The 26381-nt window shown below is 38.8% G+C and overlaps 1 protein-coding gene across 3 annotated transcripts in view; it reads right to left on the reverse strand.

Moving 5' to 3' along the window:
* LOC5578447 (regulating synaptic membrane exocytosis protein 1) overlaps nucleotides 1-26381 on the reverse strand; it is a 172393-nt gene that overhangs the window by 26716 nt on the left and 119296 nt on the right. For 2 of the 3 annotated variants that reach the window (XM_021855306.1, XM_021855303.1), the window contains exons 14-20: nucleotides 25362-25547; nucleotides 24456-24590; nucleotides 12143-12509; nucleotides 11877-12081; nucleotides 8811-9004; nucleotides 5312-5470; nucleotides 1109-1268 (exon numbers count right to left, since the gene is read on the reverse strand). In XM_021855306.1, the coding sequence (XP_021710998.1) occupies nucleotides 1109-1268; nucleotides 5312-5470; nucleotides 8811-9004; nucleotides 11877-12081; nucleotides 12143-12509; nucleotides 24456-24590; nucleotides 25362-25547 (1406 nt within the window). Of the gene's footprint in view, nucleotides 1-1108; nucleotides 1269-4836; nucleotides 4988-5311; nucleotides 5471-8810; nucleotides 9005-11876; nucleotides 12082-12142; nucleotides 12510-24455; nucleotides 24591-25361; nucleotides 25548-26381 lie in introns of all 3 variants that reach the window. The other variant, XM_021855304.1, reaches the window with a different exon arrangement.

Below are 26381 nucleotides of genomic sequence, written 5' to 3' on the forward strand. Positions count from 1 at the left end.
ATCATTGTGACGACTCAAAGTAATGCGACATGTCAATTACTGTTCAATACAGGGCATTCATAACAGTCAGATTCCAAAGGTTTGGTAGTACAAAGGTCTGTTTACAATGAATAGATGAGATTCACACTAGGGGTTAGAATATTGCATCGTTACAAGTTGAACATATGCCTTGGATGGAGAATAGTACATTCAGCTATTCGGTCTCTTCATTCTATTTCGATAGATTTGAATTACAGGGAGAGATAGATAGTTTGAAGAAGTTTATTCCGAAAATGTCGATTTATTTCTTAATACTGCATAACTAGTTAGCTTCAATGCATGCAACAAGCAGATATATAATAGAAAAACATTTAAATAAAAATTGAGGTGCAGTACAGATTTAAATTATTGAGTTGCAAATGCATACATACATTACAATATACTATAAGATATAGAAAGTAAAAAACTTAAAAACAAAAAACTTGACGATGAAATCGCTAAATCAAATCCTTACATCGTGGATTTTCGTATCAGACTTTCAATGTTGAAAAGTTAATGAAACTTGTATGAAAACATGTTAATAATTTAATTTGAGATCATAATTATTATAAACACAAACAGATTCACTTTTGTTTATTAAATGTTTAAAAAACCTTATTGCTTAGAAGAAGTATTTTTACAGCATGAAATTTCTACTTATTGATATTATATGTTCAAAACCACCACGTACTTTACATAGCTTTCTTGTATCACTCACTAGTACTTAATGCACGATTTGCTGAGAAACTATTCTTTGGCTAGGTATCTTCATAATCATCAACAAAAATTAAAAAAATAAAGTAATTCACATATTAACTCTTCTGGTTAAAAAAGCATATGGCTAATATTTCATGAATTTGTATTACAATATTCAAACTTAAATAGAACCGTAATTCATAAACACTCTTGCAAAATATAGTATAGGACAGCAACGAGAAGTTCAATACACATAGAATCAACCACAAAATACGAAGAATTATCGAGGAAAAACGACTTCAACTCATTATACGCAGACAGTGAGTGGTAGAGCAATATGAAATAACAAAAAGGCAACACATAGTTTACACCCGCAGCGGAAGGGGAAACTTACGAGGAGCCCTCGGAGCTAGAGATTGAGTGTAAACTTCCGGCACGATTGGCCCCCGACTGTGATGGAATCGGTGTCACTTCGACTGATCGTTGGATCGATCCCGCTGAGGATCGTTTGCGTTGCGATGTAGACGACGAGGATGATGGCGATATCCCTTGGTCTGTGAGTGATTAGGCGTGTATTTACAATGTTTACAAAAACGGAATGACATAAAAAATAACAAAGACAAATCGGTATCGAAATAATGCGCATATTTTGTCTCAAATTTCGCACTGAATCCCCTCAATGCATTGCAATGATGAACGAAATGTCAACTCGGCGGATGGGCAATTCGATATCAATCACCCAGCAGTTCAGCTCACATATGTCAAATCTAACAAGAGATTGCTATTGTGTAAGATAGACAAAATAAACATAATAAAGTGCAAGAAACAGAGTTTTAAGTTTGTGAAATGTTGTGTTCCATTCTTGAAGGTATTTATTTCTGTCAAATAAACAAGAAGGTCAGATATCAATTTATAATTTATCCTTAGATGTTTTTCCTATATTATACGGATATAAATTGCAAACATCTAAGATGCTCTATTATTTTGCATCTGTTTTTTTTTTTAATTATAGTTTAATTCAAAATAAACGAAACTTACACGAATGCACGATTGCAAAGTGGATACGAGTAGCTGATACTCAAGAAGACTGCTGCAAATGAAAGTCGAAATACGCGTATCTATCAAAGATAAGCAATTAGGGCGGAATTAAAAGGTACAAGGTATTCCAATCTATTTTTTGTTTCTCTATCTTTTGGCCTGTAAATCTATTGTAAATTATGGAGACACTAGTACATGTATTATTAATGAAACCTAAATAAACTCGATTTTTTAATTTTTGAGTATCATTTATTTCTTATATCAGGTGTTTTCGCGATAGACATGCGAAAATGCCAAACTAGGCAACATAAGTTCTCAGTTAATATCCGTAGAAGTTCTCATAAGAACACTAAGCTGAGAAGCAAGTTCTGTCCCACTTAATGTCAAGAAAAAGAAGAATCTATGTGTCCTGTATTAAGTAACACAAGCATCCTGTTCAGCTACCCTTATCCGGGATCTTAATCTCTATTTCACATCTTTTAGTTATGTTATCCTTTGGAATTCAAAATTTGTCAAACTTGTTTCGACAAAATCAGTACTGCATTGATTTTTATCAGTTTATGTAATTGTTTTTTTTTTATTGTGAAATAACATTCAACATTTTATTAAAATAATTGTTAATATCAAATTGAAAATAATAAACAAATAATTTAAAAAACACTATCTACTAAATTTGGATTTCCTGAATCTAAAAATGATGTCAAAATCCTTACAATTCGTGTATTTGATATTTTTTTTTGCAAAATCAACTTTTCAATTTCGCATAATATGCCTAAATGTAGGCCATTTATTTTGAAATAGGCATGTTATTCGACAATTAAAGGTTTTATGAGCCATAAATAATGTTGAGTGATTTCAAAAATGAGTCCAGCAGTTCACACTTAAACTTACACAACATTTTAAACTCTCAAAGTTAGTATGTACACACTAATAAAAACTAATATTTACACTCCCGTGCAAAAGTTTGGGTTCACCCCCTCAAAAACATATAAAAGTGTTCTGTCCATATCTCTGCGATTACACGTCCAATTAAAACTCTTTTAGCCGCATTCGAAAGGCAAAGAGTTATTCTTACTTCGTATGTATTTTTCCAAAAACATTTTTTGAATTTTGTATACTAAATTGTCTCTTAAAGTTGTGACATTTTTGAAAAAACACACTGAAAAATCATATCTAATTTCCTTAGCATTGGGTCGACCAAAATTTTAAATCAAAGTGTCATTAGAATCGTAATCTTATATTCTTTGAAGAGACCCCACGAATTTTTTGCGGAAAAAATGAAAAGTATTCAAAATCAATGAAACAGTCAGTCAAGTCATCGTGCAAAAGTTTGGGTTCACCGCTCAGTATGATGCAAATCGTGTAAAAGTTTGGGTTCACCTGAGCCGCACGCACATCATTTTTGTCAATATCTCTGCCAATTTTCAACCGATTTTAATAGTTTAAAGCTTATTTGACCGCAAATAATGGCGCGTACATGATTGGTTTGAGGTTTCACAGATTTAAGTAAGTTCAGGTGAACCCAAACTTTTGCACGATACACCATACTGAGGAGTGAACCCAAACTTTTGCACGATGACTTGACTGAATGTTTCATTGATTTTGAATACTTTTCAGATTTTTCCGCAAAAAAATCGTGGGGTCTCTTCAAAGAATATAAGATTACGATTCTAATGACACTTTGATTTAAAATTTTGGTCGACCCAATGCTAAGGAAATTAGATATGATTTTTCAGTGTGTTTATTCAAAAATGTCACAACTTCAAGAGACAATTTAGTAAACAAAATTCAAAAAATGTTTTTGGAAAAATACATACGAAGTAAGAATAACTCTTTGCCTTTCGAATGCGGCTTAAAGAGTTTCAATTGGACGTGTAATCGCAGAGATATGGACAGAACACTTTTATATGTTTTTGAGGGGGTGAACCCAAACTTTTGCACGGGAGTGTATTTATTTATTTATTATAATATTACATACATATGACGTAAATTTCATAGTTGGAAAAATACTCGATGTAAAATACGTCATTATTGTAAACTTACGTCAAATGTGACTGCAAGTGTTTGTGATCCGATCAATATCCAGTTCAATATGACCGAAAATTACGTCACTTTTAACTTTGATTTACGTCATTTTACTTGCTTTAATATGGCGGATCGGAAACGGGTGTAAGTGATGTGGCAGGTTTTTAGTTAAGTATATTTAAAAATACTACTGTTTCCAAGCTTTTAAACGGTATTTTAGGTAACTTTTCTGTCCAGCAGAAAAAAACGAAATTTTTAAATGATGGCTAAGCTTAAGAAAAATCATTTTTGTCACCTACTCCTTTTGCTACTAACCGCTACTTAAATAATCCGTATATTGACCTAGATTTCCTACGTAATACACTATTGCAGCAGTGAATAAAATTGATATCCGCCTTCAAACTTTTAAACATGCTTTATCTAAAACGTCGGTATAAATAGTGCTAAATCAAAAGTTATTTTAGAAGAAAACAGTAAAACGTAAAATAGAAGTTAAAGAAGAAAGCTTTCGATTGATAGTATTGAAAAGTATTTGAGTATGTGTGTATGGAACTAACCGATAACAATAATCAATTCTACCTCATGACATTCCATTCCAATTACGTAAACCACTCGCATCTATGAAGCACCCTATAAACGAAACGTTACTACGCTCCTTGCATTGCTGTTTTTAGGTTTTTGATTATTATTAGTATTAATTCTATGTCTCCCCGTAAACATGTTTATTGACCTTAAACCTGACGTGTGAATATACAATCTATCTCTGAGACTGGCGTGAAGCAATATACACTGATCGGAGCTCGCTATGTGAATTTCGTTGAAATGGGAAACTTTTCTAGGAAATAAGGTCATACAAATTTGATGAATCTCTACGGAACCAACTACAGCAACAATACAGAATGACGACTTGAACACAAAAATAATAATCTATTACTAGCGTACACGGTTGACGGTTGTGATACTAGAATAAAAAATGTTAAACAGAGCCAAAACTGAACAACAGGATGGATGGTGAAACGAGAGTGAAATGAAAAAAGGAACAGAAAACTTGGAGCGAACCTGTCGCCATCTGCGCTGCCTTCACCATCGCTAGACGCTGAAGAACCACGCGATAGGCCTCCGCGAACTTCCCCTGGTAACACTTCTTCGCTTCGGTGCACGGTAAAGGAGTTCTTGCCACGCTTACCAAACCCCATTCGGCGCTTACGACCTTTTTCATATGTTGAATGAAATTGATTATCAAAACATGGTCAGTTCAAAGAGTGTCATGATGGGATTCTTGTACATCGATGCGACACATGGAGCTAATCTCTCGCCTTATAATTTACACATTTATTTTTTGAAATCCAATTAATAACTTACATTACGACTACTGTCTGCCAGAGCAGATTTTTTTTAAATGTAATTCGATACCTTTCTCTCACTTTGTGCGCTAGACGCACATAATCTCACATGATTGAACTTCATAATAAAGAAACTCAAAATTTAATGAAAACCGAAAAAGGCAGTTTTGATAAAATTTTGAGCAAGTTACCTGTTGCCGACAGTTGCGACGTGGAACTACTCTTCTTGCCCATACCGGGACCGAAGAGATCCCGTTCCCTCGTTGGGGTCTCACTCTTGGGTGATCGTTGATCCAGCTTACGCCGCGAGTCCAAGCTTTGTATCACGGCCGTGTCACTTAAGCTACCGTCTGGAAATGGAACGAAATAAGAATAGGATATAACGGTTTTGTGGAGACATTGGGAGCGAGTTCATTAATAATAAGCCAGAATATTTCAATGTACATTACAAAACGGAAAATAAATTGTATAACTCATTACGCGTGGCAAAAAAGGATAAATTATAAGTGAAATTATGAAAAAAAAATCCACGTGCTTAGGAGGGATTCGTACCCACGACTCTTGTATACTAGACGAATGTTTTACCAACTAAGCTGCCGAGCCACTTGGTGACCCAATTAATTAGAAGGTTACCAGTACCATCGGACTATCGCACGCCAAACAAGATACTAGCTAACGTTGCCGGAAGAGGACTTGCCTACAGAGCCCCTTTTTGAGGACTGCTTGAGTACTAGACTGGCCCAGCTCAGTATGAGAGAAAAATAAAGTTGTATAATTCCACGGGGCACCCCCCACGTTTGTTCCTTAGTGTTAGAGGGTGACTTCCTGAAAATTTCAGCTCATTTGGTCGTTCCATGAGTTGGCGCATTTGAATTGAAGATAATATGAGATTTCAAGCTCAAACATATGGGAAACAGCACATCGTCTACTTTTTGGATCAGGCAAATTGTTGATCGCGTTCAGTTGTCAAAATGTCAATGTCAAAAACACTACTTGATACCATAGCGAACAATATTGTAGAAGGTTGTATCATGATTAAAATTGAAAAAGTTGGTGTTTTAACTATCTGAAGCAGATTTGTTAAATACAAGCAATATTGGTGGCAGCCATCAGGCGCATCATAGCCACCTATGACGCAGGGCGAGCTGCTGCACAAGGCGCATGCATATATGTGATTGTACGTGAGTTCTGACCTAAGCCTAATTTTCAACAACTGAAATGTTAATGAAAATGAGCTTCAATTGAGATGCAACCTTCTGCAATTATGTTCATTAGGGTATCAACTAGTGTATTTGACATTCTGGGCTCGATTGAATGTGATCAACTAGTATACGGAACGAAACAGTGACATAGGGTCAATTTTCAATATATTTGAAACGAATATCCCATACAAACTTCGCATTGAATGCGCCAGCTGGTTGAGCAACCAATTGAGTTGAAATTTTGAGAGAGCTTTTTTCTTACCCTAAGGCACATATCTAGGGGGTGCCCCGTTGAGTTTTACAACTTTTTTGTTTAAGGGCCAGTCTATTGAGTACCTATTGGTTGGTAAATGCTGGGCAAGACGTACCATTGGTTCCTCGCCTACCTGCAGGAATAAAATAGACCCCTCTGTGTGGTCCTTAGCCTCCTGCACAGCAACTCCAATCCCTACCTCCTTGCGGTACTAGCCGGGGTGAGCAACCTTAGAGAAGATCGGGTAACCAATCCCGGTGGGAACTTTGGTGTTATGCTGACAGTGAAGGGGAAGTTTGCTTCTGCAAAACTGGAACATCTGTACTCCTGTGTGGCGGCAAAGGATGATCTACAAGCACGCCCAACTCTACGGCGAACCTAGTATCCAGAAGATGGCCAAAGCTGAAAGGATACGATGGGCAGGGCATGTTGCAAGAATGCCGGACAGCAACTCTGCAGAGATGGTATACGCTACATATTCGATTGATACAAGAAGGCGTGGAACGCAGCGAGCTAGGTGGGCGGATCAAGTCCGCGTCGATTTAGCGAGCGCACTGAAGAGATACGGCCATGTAGCGAGTATTGTGTACAATAAAAGCAGTCATCAACAACGCGGGCTAGTGTATTGTCGAACATATTAAACAGAATCAACGGAACGATTGATTCAACGAGAAGTGATTCTGGGAGAGAAGAACACGCTGGGCTGTAGTGCTGTAACTGCGATTTCCTTGGCGTTTTGATCAACAACTCCTATGCCTACCTTCTTGTAAGGAAGGAAGGAAGGTTTGCTTCTGCTAACTTAGAGCGTAAGGCGCCGTCCACAAAGTACGTAACGTTCAATGGGGTAGGAAGGAGTTGAATCAAGCGTTACGGCACATTTTTTTTGTCGATGTCCACAGCAACAAAACTGGACTATTGATTGGAAACTCGATACGTAGAACTGTTATTCTCACAACTCCATCGAAAATACGTGTGTACTCCAATGTACTACAGGAGGAATGGTACGTTGAATGCCGATAGAGAACTGCCTCTGGCTGATTAATTTCGCCTCGGAGAAGTGTCGAGATTTACGTTTTTATCTGCTGTTGTGATCTCCAAGTTTACTGATACGGGAAGCTGTGCTGGAGATAGGTGCTACGGATGATCATATTCTTGAAAATCATAACCAACCAAGGCGGTTTAACTCTGGGTACAGAGTACAATGCACACACCTTGGAACCAACTATGACGCTAAAGTTGACTCAGACCACTAGCTTCTTCTTCTTCTTCTTCTTCTTCTTCTTCTTCTTCTTCTTTCTGGCGTTACGTCCCAACTGGGACAAAGCCTGCTTCTCAGATTAGTGTTCTTATGAGCACTCCCACAGTTATTAACTGAGAGCTTTCTTTGCCGATTGACCATTTTTGCATGTGTATATCGTGTGGCAGGTACGAAGATACTCTATGCCCTGGGAATCGAGAAAATTTCCTTTACGAAAAGATCCTCGACCAGCGGGATTCGAACCCACGACCCTCAACATGGTCATGCTGAATAGCTGCGCGTTTACCGCTACGGCTATCTGGGCCCCTAGCTGATGATGGTGAAAATGTGCCCAAAACTATCCGTCATGTACAGTGCCGACGCCCGCCTCAGTACAATCTAGGGCGACTGAGACAACCAGATGTGACCAATGCATACGCACAGCATCTTGAGACAGCGTTGCAGGATGAGAACAAGCCCGATAGGGCACCTTTTGAGAACAGTCAACAGTCAACGGCTCAAGCTGAAAACCTGACCGATTGGTCACCACCAGCGAGTGACCATTTCATCCTCTGCCCGATACGTTGTCTGGCTTTCTAGACCTGCGCTCCTGAAAATTTAAAGTTCGGCTTCGATGCATCTTCACCTTCTGCTTAGGCTTCAACGAAGGACTGTCCATAAAAACGCGTGAAGAATAAACCGGTTTATTTCCGCTATAAACACTTTGTTACAAAAACTGCACCAGCCGTTTCACCAGCCGAATCTAATAATTTGCGGAGTCGATGAAAACGTGACAGATCAATATTCAAAACTAATGAAAATCCGGGGTTTTGGTGTAGATTTGTTGACGCGATATTAATGTAATTTACCAAATAATTAAATATAAGGTAGAATAGTTCGTAGATTACAAAAGAGCAATAATATTATAAAACTTATAGTAAAATAAAAAAATGAAACTTGTCGATGCCTTGTTTCGATACTTTAGTTGCATTACTCACCTATTTTATCCTCGGGTGTACCCTCATTGTTCGAAAGACTTCGGTCCAGTTCAGCACGATCCCGCGATTCCCGCCGACCGTCACTCAGACGGTCCCGTTCATGATCACTACTGTTTCGGTCACGATCACGCTGCCGATACGTATCCCGTCCACCATTATTGCCATACCGACCCCGGTCTCTCACATCATAATCACTTTGGTGGTGTTGGCGGGAGTTGGATTTTCGTGTTGGGGTGGATGATTTTGCCGCAGCGGGACCATCCGGTGGGGTTTTTTTCAACGAGGTTCGTTTTGGTTCGGTTTGCAGAAGGGCGATACCATTGGAGGATTTGGAACGATTGGAAGCATAATTAGCATTTCTAGCGTCATACTTGGGGAGGGGTGAAGGGGATTTACTGTACTCAAAGTACTCTGGCTTGTCATTAATACTGACTGAACTGTGTCTAGTGTTATCGCCTTTACTGCCTTTACAAGTGCTGTCGACATTTTGTTGGGAGATGAATTTTTTAATGTCTTCTAAACTGGAAGTTCGTCTAGTATCTAACCGAGATCTACGCTTGCTGGAAGATTTTCCATTGAATGATGAATTCCTTCCTCTTGAAAAGGGACTTTCAAACACATCGTCGTCAGACACATCATCCTCGTTATCATTACAACGATCTTCGTTAGACACCACACTTGAGCTGCGTGTACGACATTTTGTAAACACGTCTCCGGAAGCGTTTCTAGATTTACTTTGCGCTTCTTTATTACTTCGAGTAACTCGCCGATTATCTACTGAATGGGAACGATCGTAACCCTTTGATTTCTCCAATCCATACTTTTCTTCATCTACCTTACGGTTAATGTTATCCTCTTTTAAGATGTAATGCTTTCGACCTTCAATGAATTCATATTTATCATACTTCTCATTAGCTCTCCTGTAGTGGCTCGACTCGCCATCGCTGAGTGAGTGGCTTCTGTTCAAAAATGTTGGACTTTCGTCACTCAAATAGGTGAAGTTCTGTGGTTTTTGCAATAGCTCCAGACGCACCTCATCGATGATCGATTTGATTGACTCAGAGCTGCTGTGCAGAATTTCGCTCTCGCCTTTGATTTCGTCCACTCTACTTCTGCTGTCTATTTTTTGATTAGATGATTTTTGTTGCTTTGGATCAATTTCTCTGAATTTTGGTTTATCCACAACTTTTGATTTTGTAATGGACTCTTTGGAGGACGAAGCTTTAGATTTTGCAGAGCCAGTTCGATTCAGTGAATTAGAGCTTGAAGTCTTCTTCGCCATTTTCGAGCTTTTTTTAGCAGGTGATGCCGATGATTTCGATTTCACAAGCTGCTTGGGTTTCTTATCTTCAGCCTTGGTTCGATCCATATGGCTTTGTTGCTTTGTTTTTCTATTATTATCTTTATCCTTATTACCATGTTGTGGCTCATCTGTAATTTTTATAATGTTCAAAGTCATATTGCTCTTATCTAAACTTGACTTCGATCCAATAGTATCAGAATTGTTATCGTTGTATTCTTTCTCCAACGAGTTATGTCCATCAAGCGATCTAGTCCGATTACGATAAATATTCTCTTCAACACGGTTCGAAATGAGATTTTTTCGAACACTTTTTGTTTTGTAACCCGTATCTGAGTCATACTCAATATCTATCACCTGATCACTTGAGATCAATGAATGCGATCGATTCAGCTTGTCCTTTTGATTAGTTATTGTGTTTCCCAGGTAAGTCTCTTTGAATCCAATTTCAGTATGGCCATAGAATGGCTGTTTACTTGGATACATGAGAAGTTTGGTAGGGTTTCTGAACTCAACTCCCAGATCGTTTTCCAAGCGACTGGCATTATAATCATCTTCTGGACGTATATCTTGATTTTGGTTCGCAATCATCATCGAAGTTGGAAATTGAGATATTCCATGCACATCAACAAGACTGCCAACGGAAGATCGAAACTGTAAGTCCGGAGCAGAAAATTCACAAAATGTTCCATCTTGATTACTGGAGTAACGGATATTGCTTTCCCCTAAATTCTCCATGCTATTTCGAATACACGTGATTGTTTGGTTCTTAATTCCTGTATTAGGGTCATACACATTGGAGATGCAAATATTGCCTGTCTGACTGTTGTTTTGTTCATAGATGAAACTGTTTGGCAAATTCTGATCCGAAAAGGAAGACTTTAGCACAATCTGATTTGCTGCTGATGGCATTTGTTGTTTAACTATTGGTCTTTGTTGGTTGGATATACAAATCGATTCCTTGCGTAAGTTTTTCGGTTCTCTAGGCAAACGACGAACAATGTTCATAGTGTTTAAGTTTGGTTCTGATATGTTTGAACGAGCTACATAAGAAGTACGACTATTTGTTTGATTATTGTCGGGTAACTGGTTGCTGTAAAACGAATCGCCTTGCAATGATGAAGTCATATGATTGGCGCTGTAAGGCATATAGCTACTAAGCGGAAGCGATTCAGTCTGCAGTTCTAACGAGGTTGGTTCCATCGACGATATGTTTGAAACATTCAAAGATGTGGTCATCACATTATCATTGCCAGGATTAACAACATAGCTTTGAATGGTACTTTTATCTGGATTAAGCGTAATGCATTGTTTGCTAAAATAACTGCTACTTGCAGGCTCAAGGATAGGGAATTGCTCATAGGTTGAAATAGCGGGACTTGGAACAAGCCTATTGTCTTCAGTAGTCGAGGGAACAACAACACTGGAATTAGGAGCCATGGGGGAATATGAAGGGGTCTGTGATGAAATTTGGAGATTCTCGTTAGAGGGTACAAAGCCTTGGTCAGGTGCAACATCGAAAGAGGGAACGTTAAGACCAGGTTGAGTAACACCAGGAAGTGTTGTTGCTTGTTCTGCCTCGCTGACTGGATGCCCGAATGGGTTCTTGCTTGGAAGCGCACACAAAGAAGCTGTTGCCCAACCCGATGGGAGACTTCTATGCTGAAGACGCCTATTGTGCGTATTCCTTCCGATTCGAAAACGATTAGTCAGTATCGATGCATGCTATATATGTGTTAAAAATAAACAAGAAACTATTCAATTACCTTATCCCTTTTGATCCACGCGGTCGCTCCGACTGAGTTGAAAAAGCACTTGAAGTTACACTAACCACCGACTCCATATCGGAGTCAGCAAAATCACCCATAAAATCCTTATCCGGAGATAACGAGTGTCTAGGTCTAATTCTACTGTCTAATGAGTGTGTCGTCAGATCACTGTCAGAAAGTCCGGTATAGCGTTGTTCCCATCCTGAATATGGAAGAAAAAAAATAAAACAATAAGCGACAAAACTACAAATACGAAAACTGACCTCCCATCCCCGTACTTCGATACGTTGGCAGATGATGGCTTTGGCGATGTCGGTACCGGGAAAAACGTCCCCCACTGCGCTCCTCAAACTCCTGTACGAACCGCTCTCGCATAGCTGCATTTCGTGACACGTGAGGTACTTGTGGTAATTGTCGTTTCTTCGGTGAACCAGTTGGTGTCGCAGTCGCTGATCGTGATTGAAATCTTGGCGCATACTGATGTAATGGAAGAACTGGATATTCGGTATATCTATCATCTTGGGGCGACAATGAGTCCCGCCGGTCATCTCGATAGCTATCACTCGGTGCCGCCGATTGACTTCGTTGGTTCAGTGCCATCGTGCCGTTCCGACGATAGGAAGCGGATGCCTGTAGCAAAAGTAAAAGATCCAAAAACACAGAAAACTTCAGAAATTAAGAACATAGTTGTTCAGAAACTTCTCACACAATTTTGACCGGCGAATTCTCGTAAATGCAATATTGTTCAATCCTTTGAAAGATATATTAGCAATGGTAGCTGCTATGCTTCACATTGAATAAGTTTTACTTAGCATACAATTTGATTGAAAAACAAACTTAGTAATCGAAGACCAGTTGCCATAACCGACCACCTCAATGCGACCAAGTGGAGAAACCGACTCATCAACGCAAGAGGATGTAGTTTGCAACAAACCTAGCATAACTATACGTCAATCTTGTCAACTAAAGTTGGTTGAAAGTTTATAATGGTTCTTACCTTCTGCAGCCCTGTGATGGTATGAAAGCAGCGTGTGTGGGATATACAACACTTCTAACGACCATTAAGTATACCGGTAACCTGGCTAGATAATACTTCTCAACATCACCAGAGGTCCGCAACATGCTTTAGAGCAGCTTGCTGTTGTTGTTGCTTCTTTGTGAGGGAGTGAAAAAGTATCAAACATAAAAAGAATGATGCGGCACAAAACATAATAGGCATCACAGCATCGAGAGGCATGTTTTTTTTTCGGAAATGTCACTCGCTCGAATCAATTGAGGATTTGTGTTATGAATTCTGAGTTTAAGTTTCACTCCTCGGTTAAACCTCGGTTAAACCTGAAACAATTGGAAGAGACCAATGCGGCAAAAACGGACTACCGGTTGGAAACTCGTTAAGTGGAACTGTGAATTCTTTAACTTCATCGGAAGCACGCGCAAACTCTCCGATGCATTGAAGGACCGCAAGTTCGAAATCGTAGCGCTGCAAGAGGTTTGTTGGAAGGGTTCAATGGTGCGAACGTTAAGAGGTTATCATACCATCTACAAGAGCCGCGGCAACACACACGAGCTGGGAACAGCTTTCATCGTGATAAGCAAAAGCGCGCGATTGGGTGGTGGCCGATCAATGAAAAAATATGCTGGTTGAGGATCAAGGGCTGATTCATCATCATTAGCATAATCAATGAACACACTCCGGAAGCACTGATGATGATAAAGATGCATTTTACGCGCAACGAACGTGAATACGATCGCTGCCCAAACCACGACATTAAGATCATCATTGTAGATCTAAACGATCAGGTTGGCCAGGAGGAGGAGTTCAGACAGATGATTGGAAAGCTCAGCGCTTACCGGCTGACGAAATTTGCAGGGATAAAGATGTGAAAATTTTGTCGGACGGACGCGAGGTGATCGAAAGGTGGAAACAGCACTTCAACGAACACTTAAATGGCGCTGAGAGCATAGGCACGGAGGTTCAAAGCAGCGGAAGAAATGACTACGTTGGAATGTTGGACAATAGCAACCAATCAGTTCCCACTTTCAGGGAAATTAAGCATGCCGTTAACAGCTCAAGAATAACAAGGCAGCTGGGAAGGATGGTATCGGAGCGGAACTCATTAAAATGTTCTGGCCCATTGGTCGCCAGTCTGCATCGGCTGATAGTCACACAGTTAAAACGAAACGTGTAAATTTCTGAGACATATAATGCACATAATTGGAGCGTGGAACATCATGGATATTTACATGATATGTCATGTAAACTTCAATTATATGTCATGTAACCCAGCAGGATTCTGTGTGATTACATGACATATAACACATTTTTACATGATTTCAGACTTAAATTTACATGACGTCATGTTTACATCGCATATATGAAGTTTACATGACGTGTAATCTTCATTATTTTTAATTGTGCAGAATCTGGGAAACAGAACAGCTACCGGAGGTGTGGAAGCAAGGGGCTACATGCTCTATCTACAAAAGGGCGACAAGCTAGAATGTACGAACCTGGGAGGGAGGCACCGATACTACACACGAAATATAAGACAACGTTTTTTTGAACTGCACAGTTCGAACGAAACGTGTAAATTTCTGAGACATATAATGCACATAATTGGAGCGTGGAGTATCATGGATATTTACATGGTAGGTCATGTAAACTTCAATTATATGTGATGTAATCCAGCAGGATCCTCTGTGGTTACATGACATATAACACATTTTTACATGATTTCAGACTTAAATTTACATGACGTCATGTTTACATCGCATAAATGAAGTTTACATGACGTGTAATCTTCATAATTTTTAACTGTGTGCAAGATAACTCCAACAACAATCAAGGCAGGCTTCGAGAAAATCGGTAGTTTCCTTTTGTTGTGCACCTTCGATCTTTCCTGACAAACATGAAAAAAGGGCCACAGTTTTCTATGCACTAAATATTCATTTTCATTGGAAAAAGTAGAACGATGCGTTTTTCAATGCTTTATGTTCAATCAGATTAAATGGTGCTCACGTGACATTACTTGCATTATGTGCATGAATTGATTTTTATTCAATTTTTATCACTTTTGAAGAAATTCGAAAATGTGTTTTAATCAGTTACGTGCTTTTTTCATGTTAGTCCAATGTTTGAGAACTGGGCTCACAGTGACAGTTCGTGACAGCGGAATCTCGGCTCACTATGACGTACAGAAATTTTGTATTGGTTTCTCCCTCCCAGGTACGAACTATTGAGCAGTGTTGCATTCGAACGCGTTCAGTTTGCGTTCCAGTTCAAACCTTTGAACGAGGGATCAAGTAGGCTTGAACATTGAGCAGTTCAAAAATTTGAACCCGTGCGAGTTGAAAACTGAACGCGAAATGAAAACTATCGTCATGGCAAACACACGACGTATTTCTATGCGGAAGTTCTGCAAAGATGTTAAGATACATTGAAGGTTCCATGTATTTGTAATGATAGGAATTCGATATGTTCTGAAAAAAAAACTACCAGGTTTTAATTTCAATGTGCATTTCGAATAGAACGGGCCGTTCATGAACAGGTGCAGAATCTTGTTCGAGAGTTCAATGATTTGAAAGCAGCATACAGTATAGAATAGAGCTATGGAGAATCATGGACGAGAACAGCTTTCCCTGGAAGCTCACAAGACTGATTAGAGCAACGATGGACGGTGTGCAGAACTGCGTAAAGATTTCGGGCGAACACTCCAGTTCGTTCGAATCCCGCCGGGGGCTAACACAAGGTGAGGGACTTCCATGCCTGCTGTTCAATATTGCGCTTGAAGGTGTCATGCGGAGAGCCGAACTTAATAATCGAGGCACGATTTTCACGAGATCCGGACAATTTGTCTGCTTCACGGCGACATGGATATTACCGGAAGAAAATTTGAAACGGTGGCAGATTTGTTCAGGTGTTTAGGTAAATGTGTCAAAAACAAAGTACATGCGGAACTGAGCGCGACAGAGCTCGCCTAGAAAGCAATGTCACGATAGACGGGGATTTTTTTCGAGGTGGTTGACGAGTTCGTCTACCTCAGATCCTTGCTGACAATAACGTAATTTGTGAAATGCAAAGGCGCATCATCTGTGGAAGTACTATGGGATCCAACAGAAACTATGATTGAGATAGATTCACCCCCGCATCAAATGCATGATGTACAAAACGCTCATTAGACCAGTAGTCCAAGCAGGAATGCCCCGAAGAAATCGTCAAATAATATCTTCCAAACATTTTTTTAGAATTTGCCTCTATATTTTCCTTACGATATCCGTGGTGGTTTGCGAGAAATTCAAATTAACAAAATCATAGCAAGCGTAGGGTGAAAAATGAGGACGAGAGTCAGTTAGTTTTTCTACCAGCAGTGGAATGCAATCAGTTTGTATTAGTGCAACATAAGTGATAATAAATTAATAACTACATTTCAATTGCATTGTATTTTAAAGATTCGAGTAAAACACCACATATTGGCGACGAGAAATCCACGAGTGTACGAGAAAACAGCGTTGAATAGCAATGGAAGATCAACTATTCAAAATTCCACCATTCGAGTGCGAGACCGTTCCCCTATCTGAACTCCGGTTCGACTTTAAAAGCAATTTGAATACGCTGCTGAGGCTGTCAGCAAAAAGAATAGGAAGAAGCTGAAGAGTATCTTTCTTGCCGTGGGAGGCCGACAACTTCAACGAGTCTACGAAAGCCTTCCAACCCACGATGTCGATGCCACAGAAGATGAGGACGAGTTCAGCACCGTGATCCGTAGGTTGGATGCATACTTCTCACCAAAGCGACATGACACGTTTGAGCGCTACTCATTTTGGAACTTACAATCATCGGCTGGTGAAACGCTCGATAAGTTCTTGTTGAGGGCAAAGACAATGGCCAACAAATTCGGGTCGACTGAACGCGAGAGTAAATATGCTGCTGTGATTGATAAAGTGGTAATGTTGGCCCCACCACATCAAATGAAGAAGAGCATGATGCTGCTCTTGCGCGTGCTCTTGAAACATCGGAGGCTCATAATGTAGTTCTCAATACCAAGAAATGCAAATTCAAGGTTACTGAGACTGAATTCCTAGGTCATCATATTTCCCGAGGTGGGCTCAGCCCGACTGATGATAAAATAGCTGCTGTAATGAACTTTAGATCCCCCAGAACTGCCGAAAAAGTTCGAATTTTTCTGGGTCTGGTAGGGTACATTGCATAGCATAGCATAGACTGACTGTACATGTCAATGGTTGCTACTCCGTGATTGATCGGAACTGGTAAGAATTGCACTACGATCCAAATGAATAAGGGATGGGAGTTTCCGCTTACTCTCGAAGTGCAATTTTAGCAGATCTAATATTATTGATCAATAACGGCGCCTGCCAAGTCCTTACAGTCAGTTGGGATGGGGAAGGAATGTTAGGGTGTAATGATTGTTGCTTCTAGAGACCGAGAATACCTCTGCATCTCCACAATCACCACGGGAAGGGTGTTTATTAGTGAGGGAGGAAAAAATCTGGGAGTCACCTCTGGTCGGTGATGCGATCCATGGACAAGGGGGAAATATACGACTTATATTTAAAGCTAGTTTTGTATTTTTGTCTCGAGAAGTTTTTAGTAGAAGCTTTAAAAAATACGTCAACATCTATAATGTCGACCAATTCAAAAGATATTTTTATTAATGACGAAAACTGAAAATTACATGTATATATTTTAAATTATATGCAACAGGAATGATGCCGACACTTGTAGTGACGAACCATACATAGTTTGTTTGAAAATGACATATGAGTATTACTGTGCATTTTGTCTCGATATGGTAGAAGTTTTAAAAAATACGTCAACATTCACAATGTCGAACAATTCAAAAGATAATTTTCAATAATGTCAAAAAGAGAAAAATATATGTATATTGAAATTGTATAAGAAAATAGCATAATGCCGACACTTATAGTGACGAACCATACAAAGTTTATTTTAATATTACATAAAAGTTACGCTTTCAAGAAAAAATGTGTTATCATAAGCATGAAACGAACTCACCAGTTGGTAATCCATTCTCGACTGAACACAAAACTGACACTGTCAGCAAAACTTCTTGGCGTTCCGTCTTGCTTGGGCCTTCCCAAATACCTACCCAGCAAAACGCTCCAAAACAGGGAAAAAATATTCTCCGGCGACGAAAACGCGCGAAATTGTGAGCAAAATCGATCGGACGACCAAAACCGAACTGTCCTGCTTGGGCCTCACGAAGCACTACCCAGCAAGACGCTCCAAAACAGGGGAAAAAAATATTCTCCGGCGACGAAAACGCGCGAAATTGTGAGCAAAATCGATCGGACGACCAAAACCGAACTGTCCTGCTTGGGCTTCACGAAGCACTCCTGGGTCTGGTAGGGTACATTGGCCGATTTATTCCTGATCGTGCAACAATGACGTTTGAGCTTCGACAATTGATATCTGAAGGTCGTACGTTTCATTGGACTCCTCAACACGAGATCGCGTTTAGTAAGCTGAAGGAAGTAGTATGTTCGTATCCTGTACTAGGATATTTCAATAATGAACGCCGGACCAGGATTGTTGCTGATGCGTCACCAGTAGGATTAGGGGCGATTTTATTACAATTCGAAGACGAAACTGACGACCGCCCGGTAATCATATCGTATGCCAGCAAAAGCTTGTCCGCATCAGAACGTCGTTATTGCCAAACTGAAAAGGAAGCTTTGGCTATAATTTGGAGCGTTGAAAAATTCCGGCTATATCTTGTCGGTCGGGAATTCGAGTTAGAAATTGATCATCGACCCCTCACTACAATTTTCAAATCCTCTTCGCAACCTCCTGGCCGAATCGAAAGATGGGTCCTAAGGCTACAGCCCTTTGAATTTCGTGTAATTTACAAGCCAGGGAAGGAAAATATCGCTGATCCGTTATCACGTCTATCCATTCCAAGTGATGACGAAGACACTGACAGCTCGGAAGATCATCTGTACATAAACGCGATTACAGAATCAGTAGCAATCGACGTATCTGAAATTAAGAATACGTTAGAAACAGACCCTGAGTTACTCTTGGTAAGAGATGCTTTATTAAGATCAGATTGACGGGGGTCCCGTAGCCTCGAGGTTACGCTTTCGCTTCGCCAAGCGGAAGGTCATGGGTTCGACTCCCAATCCCCCCACACAAAAACTCCGTCCAGCCACCAGAAGACGCCGCACGAAGGACCGTGTATTGGGGAACACAACCATCCTTCGTCAGTATCGGATGGTGTCTGAGACACACTGACCCTCTTTGTAGGCTGTTGCCTCAAACGACACGGAAACATGGCAAAATGAACCACCGCACACCAATGGACTTCGATATGGATATGGATTGGACGAACGACAGCACTCTCCTCTACCTTGCTGAGAGAAATAGCAATATGAACTATAAATAGGTTGATACTCGGCATAGTAGTGGCCAAGAGCACGGAGTGCCTATCAAATAAAAGTAAGGAAAAAAAAAGATCAGATTGGAATGACGAAGTAACTAGAACAGGGGCTAAAGCATACATTCCATTCCAAAAAGATCTTAGTTTGCTAGAAGGATGCGTCATCCAAGGATGTCGTCTAGTGATACCGAAGCAACTGCGTTCACGGATGTTGCAACTTGCACATGAGGGTCACCCAGGCGAAACGGTTATGATAACCAGACTGCGAGATAGAGTGTGGTGGCCGGGAATCGATGGAGATGCACGAAAAACTGTAAAGAACTGTGAAGGCTGTCGCTTGGTTAGTAAGCCTTCAGCTCCGGAACCGATGCAGCGTCGAAAGATGCCGAATGAACCATGGGTAGATGTCGCAATGGATTTCCTAGGTCCGTTACCATCCAATGAGTATCTGCTGGTAGTTGTGGACTATTACAGTCGATATAAGGAGATTTGTGTAATGAACAAAATCACATCAGAAGAAACCATCAAGCGTCTCGAGCCGATTTTTGTACGATTGGGGTATCCAAAATCAATAACACTGGATAATGGACGGCAGTTTATTAGTAAGGACTTTGAAGACTACTGTTTCACGAGAAACATTACTCTAAACCATACTTCTCCATACTGGCCACAAGCTAATGGAGAGGTGGAGCGACAAAACTGCTCACTGCTTAAGCGTCTCAAGATTAGCCACTCTCTCAATCGAGATTGGAAAGTAGACCTGCTCCAATATATGATGATGTACAACAGCACCCCGCACACGGTAACCGGGAAAGCTCCTACCGCACTTCTACAGAACCGAGTAATTCGCTCAAAGTTGCCATCTATAACCGACCTTGAAACAATATTACCAGCAAGTACCGGGGTTCACGATAGAGACACGGTTATGAAGCATAAAGGAAAGGAGAGAGAAGATTTGAGACGTCATGCCAGGCCTTCAGACATTCAGGTAGGAGACAAAGTGCTTCTTCAGAATATTATTTCAGCTGGCAAATTAACCGCTACATACGACAAAACGGAATATGAAGTTTTGGAGAGAACTGGGAATCGGGTGAAAATAACAGATTCAGTGTCAGGAAGAATAACTGAGAGGAATGTGGCTCATGTTAAGAAAATTTCCACATCTGAAGAAATCTATCCTGAAACAGAAAAACATCGTGCAGTCGAGGGTCAACAACCTGTTTCCGGATCTGATGCACCACGTCCAAGCCGTTGTGCAAATCGACCATCATGGCACCAGGACTACGTCATACATACCACTGATGATGAATAGATCCTCGCTTATGGAAAAAAGGAGATGTGGTGGTTTGCGAGAAATTCCAATTAACAAAATCATAGCAGACATAGGGTGAAAAATGAGGACGAGAGTCAGTTAGTTTTTCTACCAGCAGTGGAATGCAATCAGTTTGTATTAGTGCAACATAAGTGATAATAAATTAATAACTATATTTGAATTGCATTGTATTTTAAAGATTCGAGGAAAACACCACAATATCTGTAATAAGGTTTTATGGAGCTTATTTTTAACAATTGGTCGGTGTCCAGACATACCGGACTAGATGATATCTTGGTGTCCTAAAGATACGTTAAGGACTCCATCAATTTTATTTTTTTCGATGCTATTTCTGTACAGATGTATCATCAAATATATAAACTACATTATCGCAGTAAACAATGCAAATATTTTGACATTTCGAATGATTGAGGTACATTTTCCTGAAACCATTAAAAATACACTTGGTCCAGTCTGTCTGAACACCGACCAATTATTCTAGGGATTTTCAAACAATAAGTACCGTAATCCAGGGTAACAAGATAATATTGACTCGGATCATCATCTCGTTGTAACTAAAATTTGGGCGTGGTTATCCAGCGTCACGAGTTTCAGAACTAATAGAACGCTGCACTTAAATATCCAAAGCCTGTCAACTGATGGGATAGCTGCACAGTACCGCCAGCAGCTTGACGAGCAGTTGGAAAGAATTAACGTTTCTGGTGATGTCAACAGCCAGTGGGATCCTATCCATGAAGATATGACAACAACGGTGCGAGAACTGACACTGATCAACAACAAAAACGAAACGCTTGGTTTGACGAAGAGTGCAAGAGAGTGACAGACATGAAGAATGTCGCCAGAAACTGTATGCTTATGGCCGGTACCCTATAAACAGAGAGCGGTCAGGGCAGCGAGAGCATAAGAAAAGCAAATCCACCACAGAACAAAGGCAGCACGAAGAAAGTGGGATAGCTGAAACTGCTGAACGCTGAGTACGCCAAAATACTATCGATAAATATCGATTTTTTGCTTTCGATATTCGATGTTTTTTTTTTCGTTATATTGAAGACTAATATATGAAAAAACATCTGTAGGGTTTTCTCAAAATATGTTTTTTTTTTGTTATTTTTGGAAAAAAAAGTTTCCATCCGAATATTATTATAATACGATATTCCGATTGATACCTTTTGAATGAATATATTGATAGTATCGATACTTTGATTCAATAATCGTATCGCAACATAACAAAAATGACATTTAAACGTGTCTCAAGGATCAAATTATGTGTCTCTAGTAGATTTGGGGTTGCTGAATCTGATGCCATTCTCAGAAATATTCCAGCACGTCACAATTTTTGGCTACATGTCGACAAAGTTGTACAAAACACTGGTTTAATTGATGTTTAAATAAAATAATTATAAAATAATTTATAAAAATTCCAATTTTTAACACATTCTGTTGTATTTTTTCTAGTGATATTTACTTTATATCTCACACTTGTATAGCCAAAACAGCACAAAAAATGGTGGCTTATATAACATCTCATAGGTCTGACAACCACTTATAATCACATACCATTGACGATTTATAAACATACTCTCAACATAATAAAGATGAGAATATAAGTTATAATGAACAGTTGTTTTAATTAGGTTTTTTTCTGCATTAAATACTCACAATTCAAGTGTTTATAACGACATTCTTCATGTGCTGTAATTGAGCTATTTTAAAGAACAAACCACATATATATGGCACAAGATGACTAGATTATAATACATGCAAATGTTCTGGTTATTGTGACGTTGTTTGAAAGCTATATAATAATATAATATAATATAATATAATATGGCTTGCAGCGCCTCCAAAAATATTCGAACGGTTCAATTATTTTATTAAATTTTTCATACTCAATTGTTTTATATCGCAATGAAAACCAATTGAGTATGAAACCGAACTTATCAAATTGATTCTGATTTCTAATCAATTTTTTAAATTCAATATAATCATATGCAAATTAAACATATTCGAAGTAAGGTGATTCAACCTTTCAAACAGTACTGTAAGCCTGATTATTTATTTAGCAAAATGTGAAATGTTTGTGTATATTGATTCAGATATGAGTTAAAATTACGTTGTAATAACGTCTCTAGAGCATCTTAACTAGAGGGTTTAGATTGTTATTATAAGTCAATAATACATCATAAGAACATATTTTCAACATATTATCTAAAAAATCATTTTATTGTTTTCTCAATAATGTTTATAACACCGAAATATATTAAATAAAGCTTCTTGCTTAGTGGATAGATTTTAATCTGCCAAACGTCAAACATTACTCTACAAATGTCAACATTGTGAAAATTGCAGTAATGTTGACAGACCTCACGCAGTAGCTATTTGTTATTTTCGACGATATTCACCAATTTGAAAGCATATTCGACTACAATAATGAAATATACATCATTTGGATTATGTGTTTTCGCTACCAGAACAAATTTGAAATTATGGTGCCGACATACATAAAACACTCTGGAATACGTGATGTGCCAACCACGGTGTTAAAACCGTGCGTTTATTTTCCAATGTGAATATATCAAAATTCGTTAGGTGCATGTATAAAACACCGAATTCTAGTTGAAGAAGCAAACGCAGCTGGCAGAAGTTTTGTCCACCTAAAAAAATATTTATTTTGTCAATTCGCAGTACACTCTGAAACCACTCTTTCAAACCAAACCGATTGTTTTTTCTTTTGTGAACCAATCTCATCGATTATCTAAAACAGTGTTTCCCAAACTTTTTTGACTTTCGCCCCTTTGAGCCTAACATATTTCAGAATCGCCTCCTAAATATGATGTCATTTTTCAACGAATTGTACATTGATCTTTCAGCTTCACTAACAATACTACAATATTTGTTCAGTAAGATTAGAACCCCTAAATAAAATTGTCCCGTAACGAAACGTATCCGCACGTCAATCACATTACAGATTTCCGCAACGTGTTAGAAAAAAAGAAACTAAAATATTGACAGCAGTAAGCTAATTCAACGAGCTTTTATTTTTAGTACTATGGAACTAAGTCATGATAAAAAAGCGTTTTTGTTTACTTCATTTTCAATCGTCTTTTTACCGGGCTTGGTGACTTAAAAGCTTCCAATATCTTACGGGAGTCAAAAACATAATACATTTTTTCCTCCATTTCATAATTTTCGACTTTTTGAAAGAGTTGGATGGTGCGCGACATAAAAAAATATCAGCCCTATTTGAAATTTTACGTTTTTTGCAATAAGTGATTTAATCCATAGCACCCGATTTTTGTCAGTAAAATTTGACAAAAGTATTCATAACGTTGGTATCATGATATATGACAAGATCACGTGTAACCAAAATTTCAAAATGAACTTGTTTTGTCGATTTTGTTTTGTGAAAAAAACAGATTCCAAAAATAAAAACTTTAGTTGACTAATTTTAAGTAAATGTCTCACTTCAAAAATACTTCCAATGATATTTGTGACTAAAACTATTCAAATCTACGATATATTTTGAAAAAATCTCAGCATCTGATTCATATTTCAAAAATACAAACATTTTGTTGTTGACATTCATGGAGTTTTTTCTATCATAATTCAAATATGAATATACTTAAAAGTGCAAACAAATAGAGGTAACATAGTTAGGTATATAATTTGCATGATTCTTTAATTTTATTACTAGTACTTTCGCCCCCTTTCTATGCGTTTTCGCCCCCCAATTTCAGTTTTACAAATTTTCGCCCCCCTGAACCCGAAAATCGCCCCCAGCGGGGCGAATTCGCCCACTTTGGGAATCGCTGATCTAAAACATACCTCGTTCGTCATTTGATTGTGAAAGCCCTGCCCTACGCCCGACACCGTTCGATAGTCTTTTGCTACCATACTAGCGACTCGTTTGCGTCCCTGCGGTGACATATCCCGTCGAGACCTTCGCTCTTGTAGATCAACCTGAAATAAGCACCAGAGAATGCCAAACGAATTATGTTAATACTGGTTTCATCCATGTGTTGTAGTACATAATTGTTGGTTTTATCAAGGAATTGAGTACTTGTTTACTACGGCTACTGGGCTATAAGATTGAACTCGTGTTTAAATAAGCAAAGCTGTATAGAATTTCAACTTAGAAAATTAAATCAACGGCATAGTAAAACTATTCTGCGAAAATAATTCTTTGCATCTATAAAGGGTTATTACTAAAAGCTATAGTTTGGTTTGCAGATCAGGTAGCATCAAAGTAAAGCAATGATATAAGCTGAACCCTCCATATTTCTCATATACAACTTTGTTCTTCGTAGCAAATTATTGGTTTTAATGTAGTCACATGTTGAAAGTCGTTATGTTACTATGATTAATGTATGATAAAAGTGAATGAGATTCGCTAGTGTTTGTTTTGTGAGAGATTATTTGAACCGATACGATTCGGAATGATTGTTTGTTCTTTCAACTAACGTAAAATGGTATTCACAGGGCAAACGTCTGTAGAGGAACTGACGACAGAACTGAAAAATAAAACAGTGTTGTTAATTGAGTTCACACGAGTTATACACAAACTATACTCCCATTACCCAAAACAAAAATACTAAATCGAACGAAACGTGTCATATGAAAGGTGCAGGAAATAGTGATAACGCTTTTTACAGTGTAGTTTTAGTTTTATGCTCAACCATTTAGTGATTATGAAAGTGGTAATGAATGAAAGAAATGGATGACCAATTTTACCTCTGGTGGAGGACTTGATGATGATACGCTAGCACCGTCTCGGGCAGTCATCAGACCATCGATATCGCATTCGGAGGTCGTGTCAGAGTCAGTACACCTTGAAGTGGTGCTCGGCGGCGATAAATGATCGATCGGGGATAAAATCATATCCAGTTCGTTGCCAGGTTCTCTATCGTCTCTACGGAACTACGGATAAATCGTGAAAAATGCGTGATGGGTTTTCTTAGAAATGGTTCATAAATGGAGTAAAAAAATCTGCAATGTTAATAGTAAAATAATGGTTAGCTGTTTATATTCAAAAGTCACTCTTATAAAAACTGCCATCACACAAAGAGACGCAATTTGAATGCGCAGTAATGCTACATCGAAAATACAAATGATGAACAAAATTATCACATTCGATTACTGACCATCATCGACTATATTATAAAACTTCAGCTCTTCCGTGAAAATGGACGGACAAACCGTACATTGTAGACATGAAAAATCAGATAAATGGCAGATTACTACAACGGACAACTACATATTATAACTACATGCTCGATGGATTACAAGCTGATCATTTACGTAGGTAGAATACATATTGCTGTGTGCGTTTGAAACGCAAATATCAAATGCGGGAACACCAAACGCGGTAAGATTTTTCACAAGGTAGGCGAAGTCAATGTTTGATTTTCTTTGCTAGGTTGGCGGTGATATGGATCATGGTTGCTAAGTATCCTTTGATTGCTTTGTGTTACCGCATTTGAAACCTAGTTATTCACGGTTTGCACGCCGAACGCAAACAGCTACAGTATTGGACAAAACATTTGCAACTTTTTCGATTTTCCATACAAAATGACCAACTTTGATAAACTATATCTCAGTTATTTATGGACCGATTTGAATGAAATTTTCACAGAATATCAGACATAACTTGAATTTTAACATATATTTTTTAGTGATTTTTACAATCACAAGTTGAAAAGCAGTAACAGTTTGATTAAAGTGAATTTTTTGACGATTTTTTATAATTGACAT

Source organism: Aedes aegypti, chromosome 3 (assembly GCF_002204515.2).
Source record: "Aedes aegypti strain LVP_AGWG chromosome 3, AaegL5.0 Primary Assembly, whole genome shotgun sequence".
Lineage (NCBI taxonomy): Eukaryota > Metazoa > Arthropoda > Insecta > Diptera > Culicidae > Aedes > Aedes aegypti.